At 51.2% G+C, this 21,132-nt stretch overlaps 2 protein-coding genes across 3 annotated transcripts; one reads left to right on the top strand and one right to left on the bottom strand.

The window, feature by feature from the left end:
- Positions 1-202: 202 nt before the first annotated feature.
- C17H19orf57 (chromosome 17 C19orf57 homolog) lies at positions 203-10,817 on the top strand. The gene is given in 8 exon segments (XM_032887435.1): positions 203-1,256; positions 1,259-1,371; positions 3,041-3,119; positions 4,273-4,377; positions 5,582-6,727; positions 8,810-8,907; positions 10,080-10,172; positions 10,406-10,817. Coding segments are annotated over 8 exon segments (2,010 nt in total). The 5' UTR covers positions 203-1,007; the 3' UTR covers positions 10,533-10,817.
- A 1,243-nt stretch (positions 10,818-12,060) lies between these two features.
- On the bottom strand, positions 12,061-20,293 carry Nanos3 (nanos C2HC-type zinc finger 3). Of its 2 annotated transcripts, none has more exons than XM_032888056.1 (2): positions 15,074-15,741; positions 12,061-12,311 (listed from the first exon to the last, which is right to left on the bottom strand). In XM_032888056.1, exons 1-2 carry the CDS (start codon positions 15,528-15,530, stop codon positions 12,244-12,246), a joined length of 525 nt encoding a protein of 174 aa, XP_032743947.1. In that variant the 5' UTR covers positions 15,531-15,741; the 3' UTR covers positions 12,061-12,243. The 2 variants fall into 2 exon arrangements, 1 of the variants encoding a protein (XP_032743947.1); XR_004386109.1 differs by lacking the exon at positions 15,074-15,741 and adding an exon at positions 20,119-20,293 and having other exon boundaries at positions 12,216-12,311.
- Positions 20,294-21,132: the final 839 nt, after the last annotated feature.

Here is a 21,132-nt window from a genome sequence, read left to right as displayed (position 1 = left end):
TCTGTGTGTTTCATTATCACTTTGGATCACTGAACATCAGCGTGGTTCTGTACATTCCTCTATCAAAACAGAGGAAGACACAAAAGAACAAACTCTCGGGGTTGGGGATTTAGCTCAGTGGTAGAGCGCTTGCCTAGGAAGTGCAAGGCCCTGGGTTGGTCCCCAGCTCCGGAAAAAAAAAAAAAAAAAAAAAAAAAAAAGAACAAACTCTCTTCACATGCAGCTCAGTTGTAGGGAGATAGGAGATGACTAATGCCTCAGAAACTAGCAGAACCACTTTAATGTGAAAAGGAAAGCCATGATAAGAAGTAGAGGCTCATGGGGACCACGTCCATGGCTCCAGCTGCCATACGTCTCCCAGGGGAAAGATGGCTTGGTCCCACTTGTCCCATGTGGCTTGGAGTTAAACTGCTTCAAGATTCGATCTCAGGACTGGAGGATGCTCTGTTCTTCCAGAGGACCTGGGTTCAATCTCCATTTCCCACATATGGTTCACAAGTGTCTGTAATTCCAGAAGATGTTCTCTTCTGGCCCCTGCAGGTTCCACACTTGGACACAGACATGCATGTAGATGAAATACCCATTCACATAAAGTAAAATAAAAATATATAACCTATTCTATCTCAGTCATAGCCAAACTATGGATCAAGCCAGGGCACTGGCTCTGTTGCTGAAGCACATGGGAGCTGGCACACTTGGAATCCCAACACTGGGGAGGCAGAGACAGAACATTTCCTGGGTTGCTGGCATTTAGCCAGCCTAGCCTTCTTGATAAAATTTCAGGGCCCGGTGAGAATCTCTGTCTCAAACAATAAGCTGAGTGACCCCCTAAAAATTATACTATGTTCATACAAAGTCCTTCAATTAGCTTCCAAAATGCAGGTCACCTGTCCTTCTTGTATTTTGGAGGCTGAGGCAGCAGGATGGAAAGTTCATAGCCACTCTGGGCTACAGGGTAAGAGCCCATCTTAACAGAAAAGAAAAAAAAAATCTAATTGTATGGCCATATGAGGAAATGGGCCCTGCATCTTGAGTGGGGCTCTCTCCCATCTTCCCACCACGGTGAGCATCAGAACTGGCCTTCTTGCCCTCATCATAGACCCACTCACCTAGTCCAGCTGTGGTCCTGTTCTGCTATGCTGACAGCTATGCTAAGCCTGATTGAGTCCCTGCCCCTTACTTCCCTCTCTAAACCAGGAGACAGCCTCCATCCCTCAAAGCCTTCTAAGAACCCACGGCTGAGAGATCCCCGTGGAAGCCCCAGAGTTCCATGACGGTCCATTCACACCACTCCAGAGAGTCAGAAGACAGCTCAGAACCTGCTCCTTCTGTAGAGCCAGCTGGGGAGGAACCACAACCGGCAGCTTCCAGGTAGGTAGCTCAGAACTCTCCAGCAGGCTCGTCCCTCCTCAGTCATTCAGAGCAAGCCCAAGGGAAAGACAAGTGGTCCGAGATGACCAGCCACCACTGCAACCCTTTCTGGGGCCTTGGCTCAGGTCTTTATCTCATGGTTCTTTTCACTGGAGAAAGGTCACAGATAACATCAATTCCATCTCAGTCTCAACCACACTACTGGAAGAAGTTGGGAAGATAGTTCAGGTGGTAAGGAACTTGTGCAAAGACCTGAGTTCCATCTCCAGAGCCCATGGGAAAAGTCTCAGTGGTGGTGTGGTGTGCTCCTGTAATTCCAAGGCTGGGGCTAGGACAGCTGGGTCCCTGGGCCTCAGTGCCAGCAGTCCAGCCTAATTGATGAGCTCCAGGCCAGTGAGAAACTATCTCAAGATATTTTGAGGATGACACCTTAGGTTGTCCTTTGGATTCTACATGCATGTGTGCACACATATGTACACACATGTATAAGAAAATCAGGCCAGTCATAATGACATATGCCTTTAATCCCCTGGGAAGCTGAGGCAAATATCTGTTAGTCTGAGGCCAGCTGTGTTACATAGTGAGACCTTATCACCAAAAGGAAGGAAGGAAGGAAGGAAGGAAGGAAGGAAGGAAGGAAGGAAAGTGAACTAGGAGAAACAAAATGACTGGTGGCTGACATCTTTGGGGAAGATATTGTGGCCTAAGTGATCACATTTACTGAATTATAGGTACCAAGGCACGTGCTCACTCCCCACAGCTGCTCTGCATGTGTGTCTGTCTGATTTCACCCTGGCTAGCCTGGAACTTGCTGTGTAGACTACGTAGGCTTTGAACTCACAGAGATCTGCCTGCCTCTGCCTTCTTATTGGGGTTAGAAGTATACACCACCGTGCCTGGTTAAGATTTTCTTTCTTTTTCCTCCCTCCCTCCCTCCTTTCCTTCCCTTCTTTTTTAGTGTGTATGGATGTGAAAGGAGGTCAGACACATAACCTAGGGTGTCTGTCGGTCCTACTTTGCTGGCTTGAGGCAGGTTATGCACAGACCAGCTGCTCACAAGCTTTCAGGGGTTCTCCTGCCTTTTCCTCCTTATATCTCCTCATAGGGGTGCTGGGATTACAGGTGGCTGCACCTCTCCCCCAGTGTTTATTCAGGCCTTACACATGTCTGACAAGGGCTTTTACCCACTGAGCTATCTTCTCAGATTTTTTTTAATTGTTAATATTGTGCTTTGTATATTGCTCTTGTGTCTTTGTAAATCTCACCCTTTCAAAGCAGGTAATCTGGAGCCTAGTGGTAAAGCACTTGCCAAGCAGGTGCCGGGCCCTGGGTTCTATCCTCAGCCCCATGGGAGAGAACAAGGAATTGATGTGAAAGGACTCTCAGGGCCTCCCTTGAAGATTCAGAGTCACTTTTCATCTAGGTTCTTATCCCTCTTTATCCTTTGAGTGTGAGAGAGAGAAGGTATGCATGGGTGTGCTGTGGTACATGTGTGTGTGTGTGTGTGTGTGTGTGTGCATATGTGTGCGCGTGCGTGTTGGGGATAGAGCTCAGAGCCTCACATACTATGTTCCTCCCCTGCTGGAGCTGCACCCCTGACCTCCCTCTGTCTTGCTATATAAATGATATCTGGAAGGACTTCAGTCCTTCTCTGCTTCTTTCCACTCAGCTGCCCAGTGGAGGACACAGGAGCTGCCTCTGACCTCCCAGGATCACCAAAAGAGCTGGTCCCCCTGCCTCCTTCCCAGGTGAGCCTCCTGTTTTAAGTTCTATATCCTGTTCATGGCCAGTAGCACCTTATTGCCCACAGGGCCGCAGTGACATGAAGGAATAAAGATAACAGTTGTCGGGCTGGAGAGATGGCTCAGCGGTTAAGAGCACCCGACTGCTCTTCCAGAGGTCCTGAGTTCAATTCCCAGCAACCACATGGTGGCTCACAACCATCTGTAAAGAGATCCGATGCCCTCTTCTGGTGTATCTGAAGACAGCTACAGTGCACTTATATATAATAAATGAATAAATAAATCTTAAAAAAAAAAAAAAAAGATAACAGTTGTCTGTGAGCCTACAAGAATTTGAGAAACAGAGGCAGGTGAACCTCTTGAGTTCAAGGCCAGCCTTGACTAAACAGTGAATTCTAGACTAGTCTGGAGGAGCTAGGCGGTGGGGGTATATATCTTTAATGTCAGCACTCAGCAAGAAGAGAGGCAAGAGGATCTCTGTGAGTTCGAGGACAACCTGGTCTACAGAACTGCTAGTTCTAGGCCAGCCAGGGCTACACAGAGAAACCTTTGTCTCAAAAAAACCCAATCAATCAATCAATCAATAGTGAATGAATGAATGAAACAGGGTAAGGTTGGAGATGTACGTAAGGGATGTACAGTTGGGATGTAGCTCAATTGGTGGAATGCTCGCCCTAACATGCAATGAAGACCTGGGTCTAACCCCAAGGCTGCATAAACCAGGTGTGATGTTACCTTACCTGTAATTCTAGTACTTCAGAGATGAGTATAGGAGGACCAGAAGTAGAAGGAATTCAAAGTCAACTTCAGCTATACATCGAGATCAAGGCCAGCCTAAGCTATATGAAATCTCATTTCAAAACCATAAATCCAGGGGTGGTTGGAAACCTTAAAGTAAGCAAGAGCTGAGCATGGTGACACATACCTTTAGTCCCAGCATTCAGGAGGTAGAGGCAGCCTGGTCTACATAGTGAGCTCCAAGACAGCCAGAGCTACATAGATAGATCTAGTCTGAAGAAAAAGCAAAAATAAGGGCCAGTTTGGTCTGTACCTGAGAGGGAAATGCTTCCTAGCAGGCAGGGAAGTCCCATCCCTAGGCTGCTCTTTCTGAGACCCTGTCCTTTCATATCATTGCTCTGTTCTTATGTCCTTTTTACAGAGCTCAGTGGGGAGGTTTGTTCCTCAGTTTGCCAAACCAAGGAAGACAGAAACTAGAAAAACCAAGGCATGGGAAGAGGATCCAGAGAGCTGCACCACAAGCCAGGTAAGAGCCTTCCCTAGGTTGGCTGCTCCTGCTGATCGACCTTGGTCTTCCTGGAGTTCTCCAGCTATCTGTCTGGGGTGTACTACTTGCCAACCATCACATCTAAGATCACCGAGGGCACCGTGCATGCAGTTTGCATGGAAATAGTCAATTCAGAAAGGAAGGCCCTGCTCCCAGAGCCTCCTCTGCTTCTTGGGGCTTCTGTGCAAGTCAGGAGCCTTTTAAAAAAATATGAGGGCTAGAAAGATGGTTCACCAGTTAAAAGCACTGGCTGCTTTTCCAGAGAATCTAGATTCAATTCCCAGCACCTGCATGATAGCTCACAATGATCTGTAACTCTGGTTCCAGAGGATGTGATGCCCTCTTTGACCTCCAGGGCACCAGATATGAAAGTGGTGCACATACAGAGGTGCAGGGAAAATCCCTGTATCATACACATAAAATAAAACGTGTGTGTGTGTGTGTGTGTGTGTGTGTGTGTGTGTGTGTGTGTGTGTGTGGTGCATGTGGAAGAAAGCAACTCTGTGTAGTCTGTTCTCTTCACCAGCTGGATTCCAAGGATCAAACTCAGGCCATTAGGCTTGACAAAGTGCCACCTATACCATCGAGCCATCTCACTGGCTCTGGTACGTCTGTAAGTGGACAAGCAGCTGGCAAGATGGATTAGCTGGTAAAGGCACATGTCACCAGATCTGACAATCTGAGGACTCTCCTAGGAGGAGAGACTCCCACAAGTTGTCCTCTGACCTCCATATGTACACCATGGCACATATGTGTGTGTACCAGCATGCGCACATACATACTTACACAAACACATAGATAACACAGTAAGCTGATGAGGTGTACCATTGGGTAGCAGAGCCTTTAACCCTTCACCGACTCTGGCGTGGGTATAGAACTCAGGGCCTTGTGCAGCTAGGCAAACGCCCTATCATGGAGTCACCCCACAGCCTACCACCTGGAATGTTATACTCTGAGATTCTGAGTGCTTGGTGCTGGCAGGGAGGTTCCCATAAAAGGAGGGGCGTGGGTACCTCCTGTCCTCCTGCCTTAGCACAAAGCTCTGCCTAGAGCAGCTTCCACAGCCCTGTGGTACCCAGTGGTGGGTACAACTATCTGATCTTGAGGACAGGGTCCTCAACTGGAAATGTTCTTCAGAGTGCTTGCTTATCTACGTCCAGGGCTGAATCTTCTATTTCCACAGGAAACAACGCCAGAGCTAGGTGCCCTAGAAGCAGCCAGCCAGCCACAGAGAGAGTCCCTGAGGTTCCCTCTCCATGATGCCAGAAGACCAGAAGACCAGACACAGCCAGATGGTACCCTCTCAAAGGAGAGGACCAGCTCACTAGATACTGGAAGCTTGGAGAACAATGGTTTTGAGATGGCCACAGTTCAAGACAGTAGTAGCCGGGGAAGACCCCTGTCGGCTGCTGCTGCTGAAGGCAGGGAGGCAGATAGCAGCACCCCACAGGAAGGAGGTACCCAAGGAGGGGAAGCAGAGGCCCAGCATTCTGGGGAACCCCAGGAAGGAGAGGACATCCTCTACACTTCAGCATTAGTTCCTGCCTCAGATCCTACCATACCATGCCTAGAGACCTGGTCTGTGGCTCAAGACCTCTCTGTCCCCACACACATTCTTCACAGCACAGCTGCAGCACCCAGCCTCGGTAGCCCAGCGGGTGCCTCTCTTATGGACAGCGTCATTACAGAAGTGAGCTTAGATCCCTCTGTGCTGCAACACAGTGCACTAGAGGTGGGCAGCCTGCTGGGCTCTCCGGATGGGCAGATCCCTGATGGAGGCTGCAGTGGGACTCTTGCTGAGGAGACCCCAGCAGGCAGCAAGGAGACCAGATGGAAAGAGAAGTCCCCTGGTGATGACACCCTGGCAAACGTCACTGAGACTGCAGTTCCTGTGAAACAAGAGCCCATGGTGGGAGCTGGAGATTCCAGCCATATAGCCCAGGAAATGGGTCCTGCCGTCAAGACCAAGGACCCTGGCTCTGATGGACAGCTGCCAGGGGATATAGGAATGCTGCCTTTGCCAGCACAGCCCATGGATGAAAAGGTGGTGGAGTTAAGTGGCCTAACTTATGATCAAGACTTGGAGGGCCTCAGTCTGTACCCTCATACCCCCTCTCAGCTAGAGCACACTTGTCTAGCTAGTGACCCTCCCCAGAGCACCAAGGCCTGTCACAGCAGCCCAGACATTCCTGTACACCCAGCAGGGAAGCAGCAGCCAGCTCCCAGTCCCAGAGACCAGGCTGCATGGCAGGAGTCCTCTGCAATGGAACTAGACTTCCTGCCTGACAGCCAGATACAGGATGCCCTGGATGCCACCAACATGGAGCAGGTAAGAGCTCTGTACTCAACAGCACCCTGGCACCATTAGGTAGCAAGATGGGGCTAATGTGTCTGACACTGTTTACACAACATAGGTGTCTGAGGAGGGGGTTGGGGGGACCACAGCAGCTTTGGGCAAGGTAGAGCCTGGTGCACCTATGCCTCCCGGAGTCTAAAGCTCCTCTGCCTTGGGATAGGGAGTGGGTGGCTATGAGAGCATTCTCCCAAAGAGCCAAAATTTCACACTGCGCCACAACCTGCCGCTGAGATACCTATTAGTCCATTTTGACTCTTTGAGGGGAGCTTTTCTTTTTTTAAATTTTTATTAGATATATTTCTTTACTTACATTTCAAAGGTTATTCCCCTTCCCGGTTTCCTGTTATAAGCCCCCATTCCCTCCCCTGAGGGAAGCTTTTCATTAGACAGAACCCCTCAATGCAAGCAAAGAATTTTACCTAGTGTTCAATCCAAGAAATAGGCAACCGTGCTTTAAGACCCTGTGTTCTGTCCCGGCACCAAAAGGACGAAGGAAAAACACACTTTTCCATCCTTGTTGGGGAACTGCTGGACTATATTTCCCAGGACAGTGGACCTGAGGTATAGCATAGTGTGATTTGTCTTAGCACTGTGAGAGGCCTGTGTTCTATTCCATCTTTGTAAATAAACCTTTCAGGACCACAGGAACCTAGCACAGCCTGTGTCATACTCAACAGGCAGCACCAGCCTGGGAGCTGTTAGCTTTGACACCAGGTATCCCTGAACAAGTCAGGTGACCTAGCCACTGAGCGTGTTCCCAGGGGAAGGCAATTCAGGAAGACCGTCCAGCTAGATGGCAGAGGCTGCATCTCCCAACATAGGGACACCTCGATCAGAACAGGGGTCCCTGCTGACCTCACACCCAGCCACACCGCAGTCTCAGAAAGACGTGCCGTTAAGTCGCCCTGCAGCGACAGTCTGACTTGAACAGTGCTCTCCTACCAGGAACTTTTTCCCCACACACTTCAGTGTGTTGGTTTGAAGCTCGTGCAGCTGGCATGGCTGAGTGGCATGAGTGGGGCCCTGGGCTCTATCCCTAGTACTTGAGGAAAGACAGATTCTTTGGTCCCGCCTAGAGTTTTGGCTGAGGTTTCCAGGGCTTCCAGTGCCATAGCCCCTTCTGTCAAAGGCAGTACCCCATGGGCCTGGTAGAGATGTGGTCCCTTTGAGGGGAGATTCTCCTCCCCACAGCTAAGCAATGTAGTGTGATAGGCAAATGTTGAACACCAGATTTTATTTTACTTTACATGGGTCTTGCAAGGTTACCCTGGCTGGGCTCAAATGATCCTCCCAGTTCTATACCACCAGTCTAGCCAGTCTCTTCAGGAATTCCCACGCCAGACTTTTTCCCGTATTGGACACTTAGGCCTTAGGCAGGCAACATCACCTCCTTTCAGCTGCTGTCACCTGGGTCTCACTTTGCAGGCCACACTGATCTCAAACCCCCAGTGTTTTCCTAGTCTCCCAGGCACCAGTGTTCTGTGTGCCCTGGCTCTAGGGTCTTAAAGGAGGCAGGATCTCAGACTTAGTGATGAGACTCTCACAGGGTATCCTGAAACAGGAGGCTGTCCCCAAATTCACAAGCATCAGTCTTGTTCCAGACCCTCAAGTTGCTAGAATTACAGGTGAGCACTGCCTTGCCTGGTCTTATTTCTTGTTTTGTTTTTTTTTTTTCAAGGTCTCAGTACATTATATAGTCTTGGCTGTCCTAGAACTCATGTGTAAATCAGACTATCTTTGAACTCACAGATCTGCCTACCTTTGCCTCACAAGTGCTGGAATTAAAGGCACCATTGCACCTAGCTTTGCTCCAGGAGCTTTAAAATACTTTGAGACACTTCCATAGTGATCAGGATAAAACACATTAGTGTATCCCACAATGCACATCGGCCTGTTGCAAGGACAAGGAAGAGGACAGCAGAGCAGCTGTGCCTGGAGCCCTTTGCTGGCATCATGCTGCTTTTAGAGAAGTTCAGCTAAGGAGAAGTCTTGGGTGCTGTGGATGTTTCCCTCTGCCAGGCTGGGTGATTCATATACTGAACCTACTCCTTCCAGGGCTTTCCTTCAGGGAATATGTCAGACCCTGGCTGGCCTGTCCCTAGCTCATATGCCATCGGAGGATCCCCAAAGGCGGTGGCCAAACCTCAGCCCAGGTAGGCTTTCCAGTCTTCAATCCAGAATGGGAGCTTGCCCTGTCTTTCAAACTACCATGCACCATATGTCCCTCAAGGGAACTCAGGTGCCCTTGGTTCACACCCAAAGAAGGAAGGGCCTGGCCTTGGGAGCTGAGTCCCTCTAGCACCTTGAACTGTTCTAGCCTCTTTGGACATGGGTGTCCTAAGAGGAGGAGCCTGGGTGTTCCTGAGTCACATGAACTGGTGTCCAAGCAGGAGGAGGAACTGTGGTCAGAAACAGTCTTGAGGCTGCCATCAACTCTGGCCCTTGGAGCCCCCCATCCCCCGAACCTGACAGTGTTTCTGCAGACTTCTAATTTACTGCCAAGTTTCTGTTTGTGTCAGGCAATCATGGAGGAGGCTGGGATGCCAGTGTGACCTCTTTTTTTCCCTTTCCCTGCTCCAGCCTCTGCCCTCTGTAATGTGCATCCCTTCTGCCCGTTGTCAGCACAGCCCCTCCCTGTGGCTCAGTTTCTTCCTTCAGTGTACCAGAAGCAGGTTAGCTCTGTTACCCACTGTTATTCAGGAACATTTCAGCTTCCTGTTGGTAAACAGGAGCCCCCAAATTGGGCCCTGGAGTCAGTTGATGACCTGAGGCTGAGTGTCACTTGAGGAAACCTGAGGGCCAGACGGGCAGCGCCATCAGGTATCTGGGGCCTGTGTAGCAGAACTGGGGCTCCCGAGTATAAAGCCAGCTGTTAACCAGAGCTGACGGGCCCTATCCAGTCTGCACAGCCAGGCTGCACATCCTTGAGGAAATGCGGTGGCATGCCCCCTTTACTGTCCTGAGTGATCCTAAGGAGCAAATTAGTGTCAAATGACCAAGTGTTGAGAACGGGACAGTCCACAGAGTTAAATTTGACTATCAAGACAAACTGGGAAAGAATAATCCAGAGTCCTTAGAGGCACTGAAGAATGATCAGGAATTCAGTGTGAGCAGAGACAATGGGAAGGGCCAGGGGCCAGGTGAGGACAGGTGGTGCCCATTATTGGGGAGGGTCAAGGAGGGTTATGGCAGCAGCCCTGGTGTGGCAGTCCATGCTGGCAGGGGTTGGAGCTAGGATATTCAGGGCGGGATGGGGTGGGGAGTGTTCAACACAAGGAACGCTGGATCATCCTGAGCCACCCCTTTCCTTCCCATTTCCTGACAGACCCCATGTGGGAACCTGGGCCCAGGAGCCCTACAGGATGCAGGACGCAACAGACACGGTGCGAGGCCTCGTGGTAGAGCTCTCCAGTCTCAAGTAAGGGCAACTCAAGTCACCAGAGGGTACAACATCGAGTAGGAACTGAGGTGGCATTCCAGGTGTGGGTGAGGGGGTAGTGTAGCCCCAGCCCAGGCTGTTTCTGTCCTACCTCACTGCACCTGCCATTTACAACACACCTGTGAGGAGCCACCTGGCAGGTGTGGCTGAGACAGGGTCCTGTGCAGTGGCAGGGCACAGCTAGTTCCACCCTGTTTCTGTTTCTTCAACAGTCGTCTGATTATGAGCACTCACCGGGACCTGGAAGCCTTCAAGCGCAGGAAGACCAAGTCTCTGCCTTACCTGACTAAGGGGTTAGGGAGCCTTGCTAGAGGGGATCAGGGCTGGAGGGACTTGTAAGCTGCTGTAGCCTGTGGGGGTCAGCCTACCATAGCTTATAGGCAGGAGGCTGAGGGTGGCTACTCCCATGGGACAGGGTGCCTGAGCTTTAGGAAGTCATCTGACAGAGCATGGCCCTACCCCAGATGCTCATCCAGGTTTGAGCACCCAGGCTCCTGAGCTGAGCTGCAGTTGTCTTTGTTTCTGGAGGGGAGCGTGCCCTCTGTTCTGTCTGTCCTTCCCCCATGCTTTCTGTGAGTGTGGGAAGACAGGGAATAAATGATGCAGTTGTGAGCCTGATCCGTAGCTGTGTGGAGACGTCCTGGTCCTTATGTCCTGCCCATAGACCTCTCTAAACTCATCTGGCCTGCAGTTGCCTGCGAAGGCTACATGTAGGGCTAGCCAGAACCACTCCTGCTAGAGCAGGGCTGCCACAACACAGGGCTCTCTAGAGCTCCTCATAGCTCTAGAGAATGACGGTGTGTGGGGGTAACACATCTACACATAGGTTACAGGGCACAAAGCCTCCTTAGCTGTTACAGCCAAGGTCCTTATGCAGAGTGAGGTCCCTGTCTACTGCCTAGGAGTAAGCTCTGATCACCCACCTCACCTCCCACATGCCTCTGGACACGGCAATGCCTAGCTGTGCAGGGAGTGGAGAGGTGGGGTGGGATGGGGCAGGGGGCGGAGGGGATCCTATTTGTAGAAATACACACCTCGGTTGGCTTAGGCCTCCGTATCTCAGCCTCCTCCGCCTAGGGGAACCCAGTGGAGGAGGCTAGGAGACAGACTAGGTCTTGGCTGGAGGAACAGCTGTCCCTAACCCCACCTAGCCCATGCCCCTGCTCCTGGACTTAAGACTCTGTTGGTGGTAGAGCGCTTGCCTTTAGGGAAGCACAAGGCCCTGTCTGATCCCCAGCTCCAAAAAAAGAACCAAAAAAAAAAAAAAAAAAAAAAAAAGACTCTGGTTGGTGGTCTGGCTTTTGCAAGGAGCTGCTTTCCCTGTGCCACTCACAGGCTCTGGGCTACTAAGGAGCCCTCCTCCTGCTGCCTCCCTCCTCCCTGGCTCCCAGGCCAGGAGCAAGAATGCAGGCTGAGGGTAAAGCCTCAGGCCAGTTTAATGAACCCAGGAAGTACCTTGTTCAGCTTCCCCCAGGACAGTAGAACTGAAGGAGGCAAATGTGTAATGAGCCACAAAGTATAGCCCTATCCCCAGTCGAGCCGGCAGTGCCCTTTGTGGCAGCCTACAGCCCCCAAGATGGGAGATGGTGGCGGCATCTCTAGAGGGACACTGATTTGGTTTCTCCATCCCCTTAAGTCCTGTGCCGTCAGTGCAAGGAGAGGCCCCTGTTTTGCACATCAGTAGGCAGTGGGTGGCTGGGACTTTAAGTCTCTCACAGCTGCCCTAAGGGTGCCTGCTCCTGATTGAGTTACTACAGGACCCAAGATTCAAAGGGCAGTTTGTCAGGTGGGAGGTGACAGGGTGAAGAAGTGACCTGTGGAGTAGAGGTGTCCCTGCCAACCAGATTCATACCACCTTGTCCCAGGACAGGCTCCACTTCTTAGCATTTATTAGACACTGAGGCAACAACACAAGCAGGGCCAGGGTGGGGGAAGGTAACCTCTGACAAGACTGTGGCCAGCCTCAATCCTAAGCAAGGTCCAGTCTCCAGCATGCCTGTGTCCAGACCCCTGGCAACGGTGCCACCATGGTCCTCCCCACTCCAAGCTCCTAGGCCGTAGTGGAGGGACAGCAGGCCGAGGGTGAAGGTCCAGGGGGCTTCCTGCCACTTTTGGAACCTGGAAGTTGAAAGCAGAGGAGAGAAATGCTGAGTGCTCAGGTGGCTGAGCAAGGTACCCGTGGTGGCACCTGGGGCCTCCCAGGCTGCTTTGTCACCTGGTGGCCATACCTAGGGTGGTCATATTGGGATCCAGAGTTGGGGCAAAAGCATAGAAATGCTACTCAAGCGAAGGTGGTGTTCCCACCTGGCTGCAAGGGGCCTTACATCCCCTCCACTCAAATGGCAGTGCTCAGCCTGCTGTGACAGTATGCAGCTAAGGGCACCCTCAAATGCTAGGGCGGTGTTCCTGTTGCTTCAGAATTTAGAGACCGTCATCCCTATGACTCCTCATTGACAGCTTGGGAGCCCAGTCCCTCAGACCTCACTGAGAGGGATACATAGGCTGTAAAAGGTCATGGGTTCCATCCCCAGCATCAGACCAACAACATAAAACTTGAAAAGGCAGGCACTGTGGCTCCTGTCTGTTCCAAGAATAGGGAGACAGAAGCAGATTCAGGTCCACTTAGAGGACTCCAAGAGATTGGTTCAACAAAACCCATTGGCAGAATGGGATCCTCACTCGCAGAATCTATAGAGTTCCACTGGAAACACCCCAGCCCTCTGGGAGCTCCAGACCACTCCGGGAGGCAGCACACAGCCACCAACCAACATGGTGAGGCAGCCAGCTCACTACCTCTGAGTCACCTTCAGTGCTCCACCCACAAACTTTCGGTTTTCCTCCTGTGGCCTCACAGAACTAAGGTCTGCAGAGAGAGCTATTAGGCATGCAAGCACCTGCCATCCGGTGCAAGGTGATACAGGGCAGTCTGAGCTACAAATGAAATGTTGTCTCAAGAACAATGAAAGATGAAAACAAAAGATAACCAGCAGGTAAGAACACAGAGGATCCATGATTGGTTCCCAGCACCCAAAAGGCCACTCACAACCAGCAGTGACACATGTTCCAGGGTTTCACATACCAGCTTCTGGGCTTTTCACAGGTGGTGCCCATACATTCATGCATGCATACCAGCAAAACATCTACACACATGAAATAAAGTTATGTATATCTCTTAAGGACTGGTAATGTGGTTCAGTGGATATGAGGGAGCTTGTGGCCAATCCAGACCACTGTCCCCAAGACCCACACCGTGGAAGGAAAGAACTGATTTCCTGCTATATCTCTGTGTGTGTGTGTGTGTGTGTGTGTGTGTGAGAGAGAGAGAGAGAGAGAGACCGACCTACACACACACAAGAAAGATAACTTTTAGTTGGGGATTTAGCTTTGCAGGTAGAGCTTGCCTAGCAAGCTTGGGCCCTGTCTGGTCCCCAGCTCCAGAAAAAAAAAAAGCTATCTTTTTTTTTTTTTTGGTTTTTTTTCCGGAGCTGGGGACCAACCCAGGCCTTGCGCTTCCTAGGCAAGCGCCTACCACTGAGCTAAATCCCAACCCTGAAAGATAACTTTTAAAGATTTAAGAAACAGGACACACCAAGCCAGCCTGCATTAGGGTGCCACTGCCCAGCTGCAGACACATTTGAGATCCTGGCCTTAAAGCATGGATAACTTAATAGGGCTGAAGGCTCAGTGGTTAAGAGTGGTGGCTGCTCTTCCAGAGGACTGGGGTTCAATTCCTAGTACCCATATAGTGGCTCTTAACCATCTATAACCAGTTCCAGGGATCCTATACCCTCTTCTGAAGTTCATGGGCACAGACATAGGCAAACACCCCATACATAAGACCTTTTAAAACCTTTTCATCTTAGGTACTTAGGCCAGACCATGGCTCTACATTTGTTGGGGGAGATGGAGAGGCCCTTAACCTTAACAATACAGACCCACCAATCAAGTTTTTGACAAGGTCCTACTGCAGTCTCCCTGATCTGCCTCCCCCACCCTCCTACTGCTGGCTGGGAGATAGGCCTTGAGACCCATGGCAGCCACCTTCCTGGGGCTCTGCAATGCCTTGGTCCAGATCTGATGATTCGCTAGAATTCCAATGAGTCCTTGCCCTATGTCCCATGCCCACACACTCCTCCACCCCCTTTTGTGTGTTTGGAGGTCAGAGGGGAACTTGAAGTCAGTTCTCTCCTTCCACCACAAGTATCTCAAAACAAACTTGGTTCTTCTGGGTTAGAGGCAGACTCTTCACTCACCAAGTCATCTTGCGGGCATCCCAAACTTATTTTTTATGGTACTGACAGAGAAGCAAACTCTGGGTCTCATAAATGCTATACCCTAATTACAAACTCCCAAAAGTGACATCCAAAGATCCGATGACTTATCTACCCCACAGCACAGACCCATACCCAGTCACATTACCCACCCCTTACCCCCCAAACTGAAGGAATTCAGACTGCTAGAAGTCACCTCCAGGAAGCCTTTCTGGGACCCCTCATCTGAGCCAAGTGTGCCCCTATTCAGCACTGTCTTAACAGCCATGCTCCTGTCCACCTTCTTCACTACTGACCCAGCACCCAGTGGCAAGCAAACATGAAATATTACTTGGCAAATGAACAAATGATGTCAGGGTTCAGAATTATAAGCTTTCCTCAAGTTTTACAACTGACCCTCAAGTAGAATCAGAGATCACCATATACCCCACAATATCTCTACTATGCCTTGCAACGAAGCAAGTGTACTTCCCTCCATGCTCTCAGCTCTACAGTGTGGGTTCCTTAGTTTCTAAGACACTGGCATCAAACACATTTAAATACCCCAAAAAGTTGAGAGCCTAGAGTAGGTCCCTTCTCCACCCAATCCTTAACCACCCGCATAGACACCTGCTGCTGCTTCTCCTCCAAGGCGGTGGCCAGCATTCTGTGTCTTTGCCTTGTCAGGCCGGGTCAGCTTTTTGCCTGCAGAATTCCGGGTGGTGTAGCAGTAGACAGAAGTATAGCCCTGGCCGGTGAGTGGGCAGAAGCGTCGAGTGTGGGCGTGCTCCTGAGTGGCCCCACACTGGGGACACACATAATCTCGCAAGATGGGACACAGCACCCGCCCTGCCTCATCCTTCAGGACATGGGACTGATAGATCGCACGAGACTCGCCATTGTGTTTGCAGAATGAACATAGGCGTTCTGGAGCTGCTGAGGATTCCTTGCTGGCTTGCTGGCTTGCTGAGCTTGGCTTGGGCTCTGGTTTGGGGTCCAGCCTGACATCAGGCTCCTCTTCCTCATGCAGAGCCCCAACCAGTCTTGCCAGACCTAGGTAATCTGTCCAAAGATTAAAAGTTCCCATGGCCGGCCAGAGGAGCAGCAGAGAAGAAACCCAGCCAGGCTCCAACTTCCCTCCTACCCTGAAGATCAGCCTTCTCTGGCTGCTTTTCTTTTACCTTGAGGGGGTGTGAAAGGGTGGAGCAGGCAGGCTGGGGGGGGTCCTCATTGTCACAGGGGGCTTCTTACACACCTGCCCAGGGGGTATATGGTGTTTGTGTGGGCTGAAGGTAGCCAGAGGCAGACTGGAGCGATTGAACCCCCAAGCTTCCTCAAGGTCTCCTCCCCCCTTCCTGTGGGAGGTCAACCCCTGCTGGCACGTAGGTGCCGAGGTAAGTGGATGGCTAAGAGTTCTGCTCCAGGGCTAAACACTGACAGGTGGTTTACTTTTTTTTTTCCTGTCTTCCCTAAGGCGGGGGGTGGGGAGTGGGGGGGTGGGAGGGTGGGAGGTGGGGGTGACATGTGGCCTTGAGTTCTTGTTAAATCAGCAAAGCAGCAATCCCAATACCTAGGAAGGAGGCCTGAGCCTGGAAGTGGGGCTGGGGGCAGGGAAATGACAACAGAGTCTCTAAGGTTTCACTAAGGGTCTTTCATGACCTGGAGAACTTAGTCTTGAGATATGAATTAAAGGAAAGAAGGAAGGAAGAAAAGGAGAGAAAAAGGGCATGAGCACAGATAGAAGAAAACAGGAGAGGAAGAGAAAGAGACACCAGAATGTCTGGATTATAAAGGGGTGGGGGGAGGGGGAGTGTTGGGCTGGAAAGTTCAAGGTTGGAGGCAGAGTTTGCCAGGTAGGGACTGAGGGATGCTGGGGGAACCTGGAGGCCAGGGCTGCTTTGATATGTAAAATATGCACCTCAATCCTGCAGGTGAAAACAAACAGTGACTGTTCCTAGTGGGTAGAGGAAAAGTTTGGTTTGGCTTTTTGTAGCTAAAAGGTACAATTATAGGCAGAGGCAGACACCTAGGAGACTCCAGAGTGGACATGACCAGCAGACTGAGCCACACCATGTAAGGAAAGGGGAACAAGAAATAAAAAAGAAGAAAAGGTGTACGTAACCAAAATGCTTGGGCTGTATATCAGAGAAGCCAAGGAAGGGGAAGCCCAGCCTGGTAGAGAAGTTCAGGGTAGGAGGAAGGTGTGTCAGCCAGGAGGACCTGTAACAGGTAGGAACTGAGGCATGCTGGGAGAGCATGGCAAAGCTGCTTCAGCTTTGATATGGGAATAGGCACCTCAGCCATTTGTCCTGGATTTGAGACCTTACAAAGTGGTGTTTCCAACGCTTCTCCCTTCAGTTAGCTCAGAAGCCTCAAGGGTGGGGTCTAGGTATGCAGGAGGGAAAGAACCCTCAAGCACAGGAGGGCAGGCTGCACTGACATATCCTAGCAGGCGCCAGCTCCCTTATCTGACACCTGTCAAAGGAGGCTGCAGCCTGAGCTCCGAGAGTAACGTGCTTGGTTGGGAGCCACCACTGGCTAGGGCAGACTTCATCCTGCTCATCCATCCACCTGCCCGTGTATCTGTCACATGTTCATCTACCAGTTGGCCACTCCAGAACATCCCTGAGCAGACAGACATCCACCCTCTCAGAGTCCCCACTTTATGATCTCCCTAACACCCAACCCTCCAGGGTTTATTTCCCAATTCCAATCATCCCATCAAGGTCCCAGATACCAGTCCCATTTCCCCAAGGGGAGCAAGTGACAGGCTGAAGAATTGGGAGAGGGGGTATCTAAAGGGTTCTGTCCTCTTTCCCATCCCTCAGACTGTTGTTTGGCCCAGCCACAGTGACATTCATCCCCCGGTGGGTCTGGCCTTCTCCTCACAACCCACCGACAACAATGAATGTTAATTGTGACCTTTGCTGTGGCCTGAGGCAGGGGATGGTGCCTGGGGCTCCCCCAGGTCTACAAGGTGGGGATGGGGTAGACGGGTGGCAGTTCCAGGCCTCGGGGTCCACTCAACGGTCGATGGTTTGTCTGAGCTGCCCAAACTCACCGACAGGTTGAATGTTCCCCCAAACCCTTGGCAAGTTCTTGGATAACTGGAGTGGGAAGTAGGCCAGTGAGGCAGAGAGTGTGTGGAATGATGGAGAAACCAGGGTCCCCTTTGACTCACAAAATCAGCCATCAGTTATTCTGGCTTTTTGGAAACCCAGGAGAAGCTGCACAAATCAAACATTTTGCACAAGTGTAAAAAAGGCAGCCCCTGCAACAGAGGCAACAATGTGCCTGTCTCAATTCAGGTACTTTATTCAAGGGATGCATTCGCGGCTGACATCTCGGCACTCTGGAGCCTAAGGGTTGGGACCACTGTATCAAGTTACAGGCCAACCAGAGCTAAAGAGTGAATTCCTGATGAGGGCTGTGTACTGAGGTAAAAATAAATAAAATCCTCCAAAGCAGTCCCAAGAGATACAGATTCCCCTCACTGGTCAATTGGAAAGACCAAGGCCAGAAGAACACAAAGTGGGGAGACTGCTAGCCATCACTCTGAGAAGTCTGGTAGCCACCAGGTTCTGGCAACTGAGCCGTAAACAAGTTTCTTTAACACAATGTAACAGGGCTTCTCCGGCAAACTTGAGATAAATAAGGCTTTCAATACAATGTAGACTTTTCTGCCTTCCCATGGTCCCTAAACTTAGTTTGACTGTTTCTGAACCCACCATTGCTCTTCCCAGTGGAGCAGTGAGCTGGGAAAGAGGGCCACACTGACGCACTCACGCAGGCATGCACGCACGCGCCCCTTCTAAAGGCTTCTAAATGGTCAAGGGGGACAAGTTCCCTAGACCTTTGGCTGGGAGGTGGAGCATCTGCTAACTTTTTGCTTTAACTGAGCTCAGGACACCTCAGACAGGGAGGTGACCCTCAAGGATCTCCTGAGGTCACACGTAACAGATCAGGAGCACTAAATGTGCTACGCTTGTGTGAAACTCCTTGTGTGGATAGCACCAGCCTATGCAGTACCAGGCTACCACCACGGGCTTGCCCTCAATTCAGGCCTCTGGCAGGATCCCCTATGGCCCTCCTACAAGACAGCCCTTCTAGATCTGCCTCTAAACTCAACCACCTGAGAGCTTAGGCCCTACCCCTTTTAGCACCTCAGTGCAGTTCCAGAGCACCCCCCAGAAGTTCTCTAGAAGTTCAGCTCCTTCTAAGGTCCAACCCAACCTGCGGACCCAAACCGGGCCCCTAGCCCCCGCATGACTCAGGAAGCACTACTAGAGCCCTTAACTCTGCTTCCTCAGCCCAGGGCTGGGCAACTGGTCGCATTCCCTGCCTCCAGGGGGCCCTATTACATGGCCAGCAGCCCCCTCTTTCTGGCCGCGGGTTAAGAGGCCCTACATGGGAAAGGCAGGTTTCCTGTCTTGGGAGCTCTGGGCCCTGAGGAAATAAAGGTTTAGACTGGTCAGAGAAAGGTGAGCTGGGTACAGGGGCTTTGCACAGACCACCACTGTACCCCTGCGGAAGGGCCCTGCTGCGAGTTCAGAACAGTTTTTAGGGGGTTCCTGAAGGCTAAAATAGATGATTATGAGGCACACGGGGCACTCTGGGCATCTTGCAGACACCCCTCTTTTATTCTATTAGTCCACTTTGCTCACTTCCTCTACTGAACTCTGATTTTTGTCCTTATATAATGGGAAGGTGTCTGTTAGGGGTATTCCCAGCAGGACAGCCTGCCTGTGGGAGTCTGGCGGGGGGCGTGGCGTGGCGGAGGCGCCAGGCCCCACCCCCTCCTGTCTCTTTGTCAGCAGGCGTGGTGCGGGCTTCCCGCCCTCAGAGTCTGTCTGCTCTTGCCTGCCCTTTGTCAGCGGGGGTCGCCTGTCTGGGTCTGCCTGTACCCTCCCTGTGTGTCTGTCCCTCTTCTTCCCAGTGCGGCTCCGTGAGGTTGTTGGCAGCCAAGCCCCCTGGTGTGTGAGGATCACAGTCCTGACCTGAATTCCTGCAGCTGGGGGCTGATCGCCTACTTTCCGCCCTGTGTCTGTCGGCCTAGAGTGCTTGGGCGGGAGGTCTGACTTTGAAGTCCCTTAGTGTAATGGTGGGAAACTGTCTCCTCCCATCCCCCAACCCCAGGTCCTGATGCAGGGACACCGCAGCCGGGAAGTTCTGCTTGGGAATGACCTAGGTAGGTCCTGCCCCAGGCTCTCTCTGAGCAGCTGGCTCTTGTCCCAGAGGTCAGGTTGAGGTGAAATGCCAGTCCCAGCCAGATGGGGCTAGCTCTATCATCAAGGGGAAGGAGTAGTGGACGGGCTAGCTGTCTGCTGTATTGTGTGCCCTGTGGTCCGCAGTGTTCACTGTTTAATGCCTGTGTGTAAGTCAGCTGGGCAGAAGGGAAGAGTAGGTAGGGCCTGGAAACAGCTCATTATTGGTGGATTAGTGACCAAACAGGTGGAAATCTCCACAGGGTCACATTGGTTGGTGGTGGTGGTGGGGTGTTAGCTAGACTTCTTTTGCCATACTTACGTGGCTTCTGAGATACCCATCCTTCCCTCCTAAACTCCTCAGGGGCTTCCCAGATATTCAGGTCTTTCATGGGTGGTGGTGGAGGGGGACGACACATGACTCACAGACAGGAGCTCCTGATCCTACCCAGCCAAAAGCCCAAAACTTACAGGTTGGCTGGATGTGAGACCAGGACTGCAGGTGAGTGAGAGGGGTGTGGCTTCTGGGTTGGGGACTATGCTGAAGGCTGATGGGAACTCCAGATACTCCTCTGAACTTCAGTTCAAGGTGCAGCGTGGTCCTGGGTATACACCAAGGTGGGCTGTCTGCACAAACTCATTTGTCTGCTATGTACACCTGTTAATGGGTTGGAAGAGGGGAGCTGGGGGGGGGGAAGGGGAGGGAAGTCTAGGGGTGTGTGCCATCATGGGTGGTGCCACTAGTGTATTAGTCTATATATTCCAATCCCGTGGACTTGTTTATGTATGGATGTCAACATTGTAGGTGGGTGTGTCAAGCTTACTGTGTCTAATCGAAGGTCTATGTGCGCACAGATGTATGTATGGGTTTGTCGAGAATAACTGGGTGACTATGAGGATGGCATCCTTCAGGCCCAGCCCCGCTCAAATGTGAGTCTCAGGTGTGTCCCACAGTAACTGCTCAATGAGTGAGTGTTGCTGGACATGGTGGTTGTAGAACCTGTCACCTCTGTGCCTGGCAGAAGCAGTTCAAGAGAGAGCCAATCTTAAAAGAAAAAGTAGGCTGGGTATAGTGTTGGATGACTTTAGTCCCAGCACTCAAGAGGCTGAGGCAGGCAGATTTCTGAATTTGAGGCCAACCTGGTCTATACATAGTGAGCTTCAGTCCAGACAGGGCTCTCCATACTACCCTACCTCTGAGTGTCCTTTCCCCGTGGCTCTCTGTATCTGTGTGCATCCAGATACATGTGACCATTAGCATCTTCCGTTACCGTGTACATAATGAAAGCATTAAGGTAGGTGACTATGTGTGTAAGCTCCATTGGGTTTTTTTGTTTGTTTGTTTTGACTTTGGGCACCAAACCCCTGTAATCATGCTAGGTCAGGGTAGTGCTTTACCATTAGGCTACATCCACCCCCACCTCACTTTTGACTTTGATTTCTGTATAGGTTTGTTTGCTGTTTGAGATGGTGTTCCCCAGTATA

Source organism: Rattus rattus, chromosome 17 (genome assembly GCF_011064425.1).
Source record: "Rattus rattus isolate New Zealand chromosome 17, Rrattus_CSIRO_v1, whole genome shotgun sequence".
NCBI classification, from domain to species: Eukaryota; Metazoa; Chordata; class Mammalia; order Rodentia; family Muridae; genus Rattus; species Rattus rattus.
This window is presented reverse-complemented; position numbering and strand designations above follow the sequence as displayed.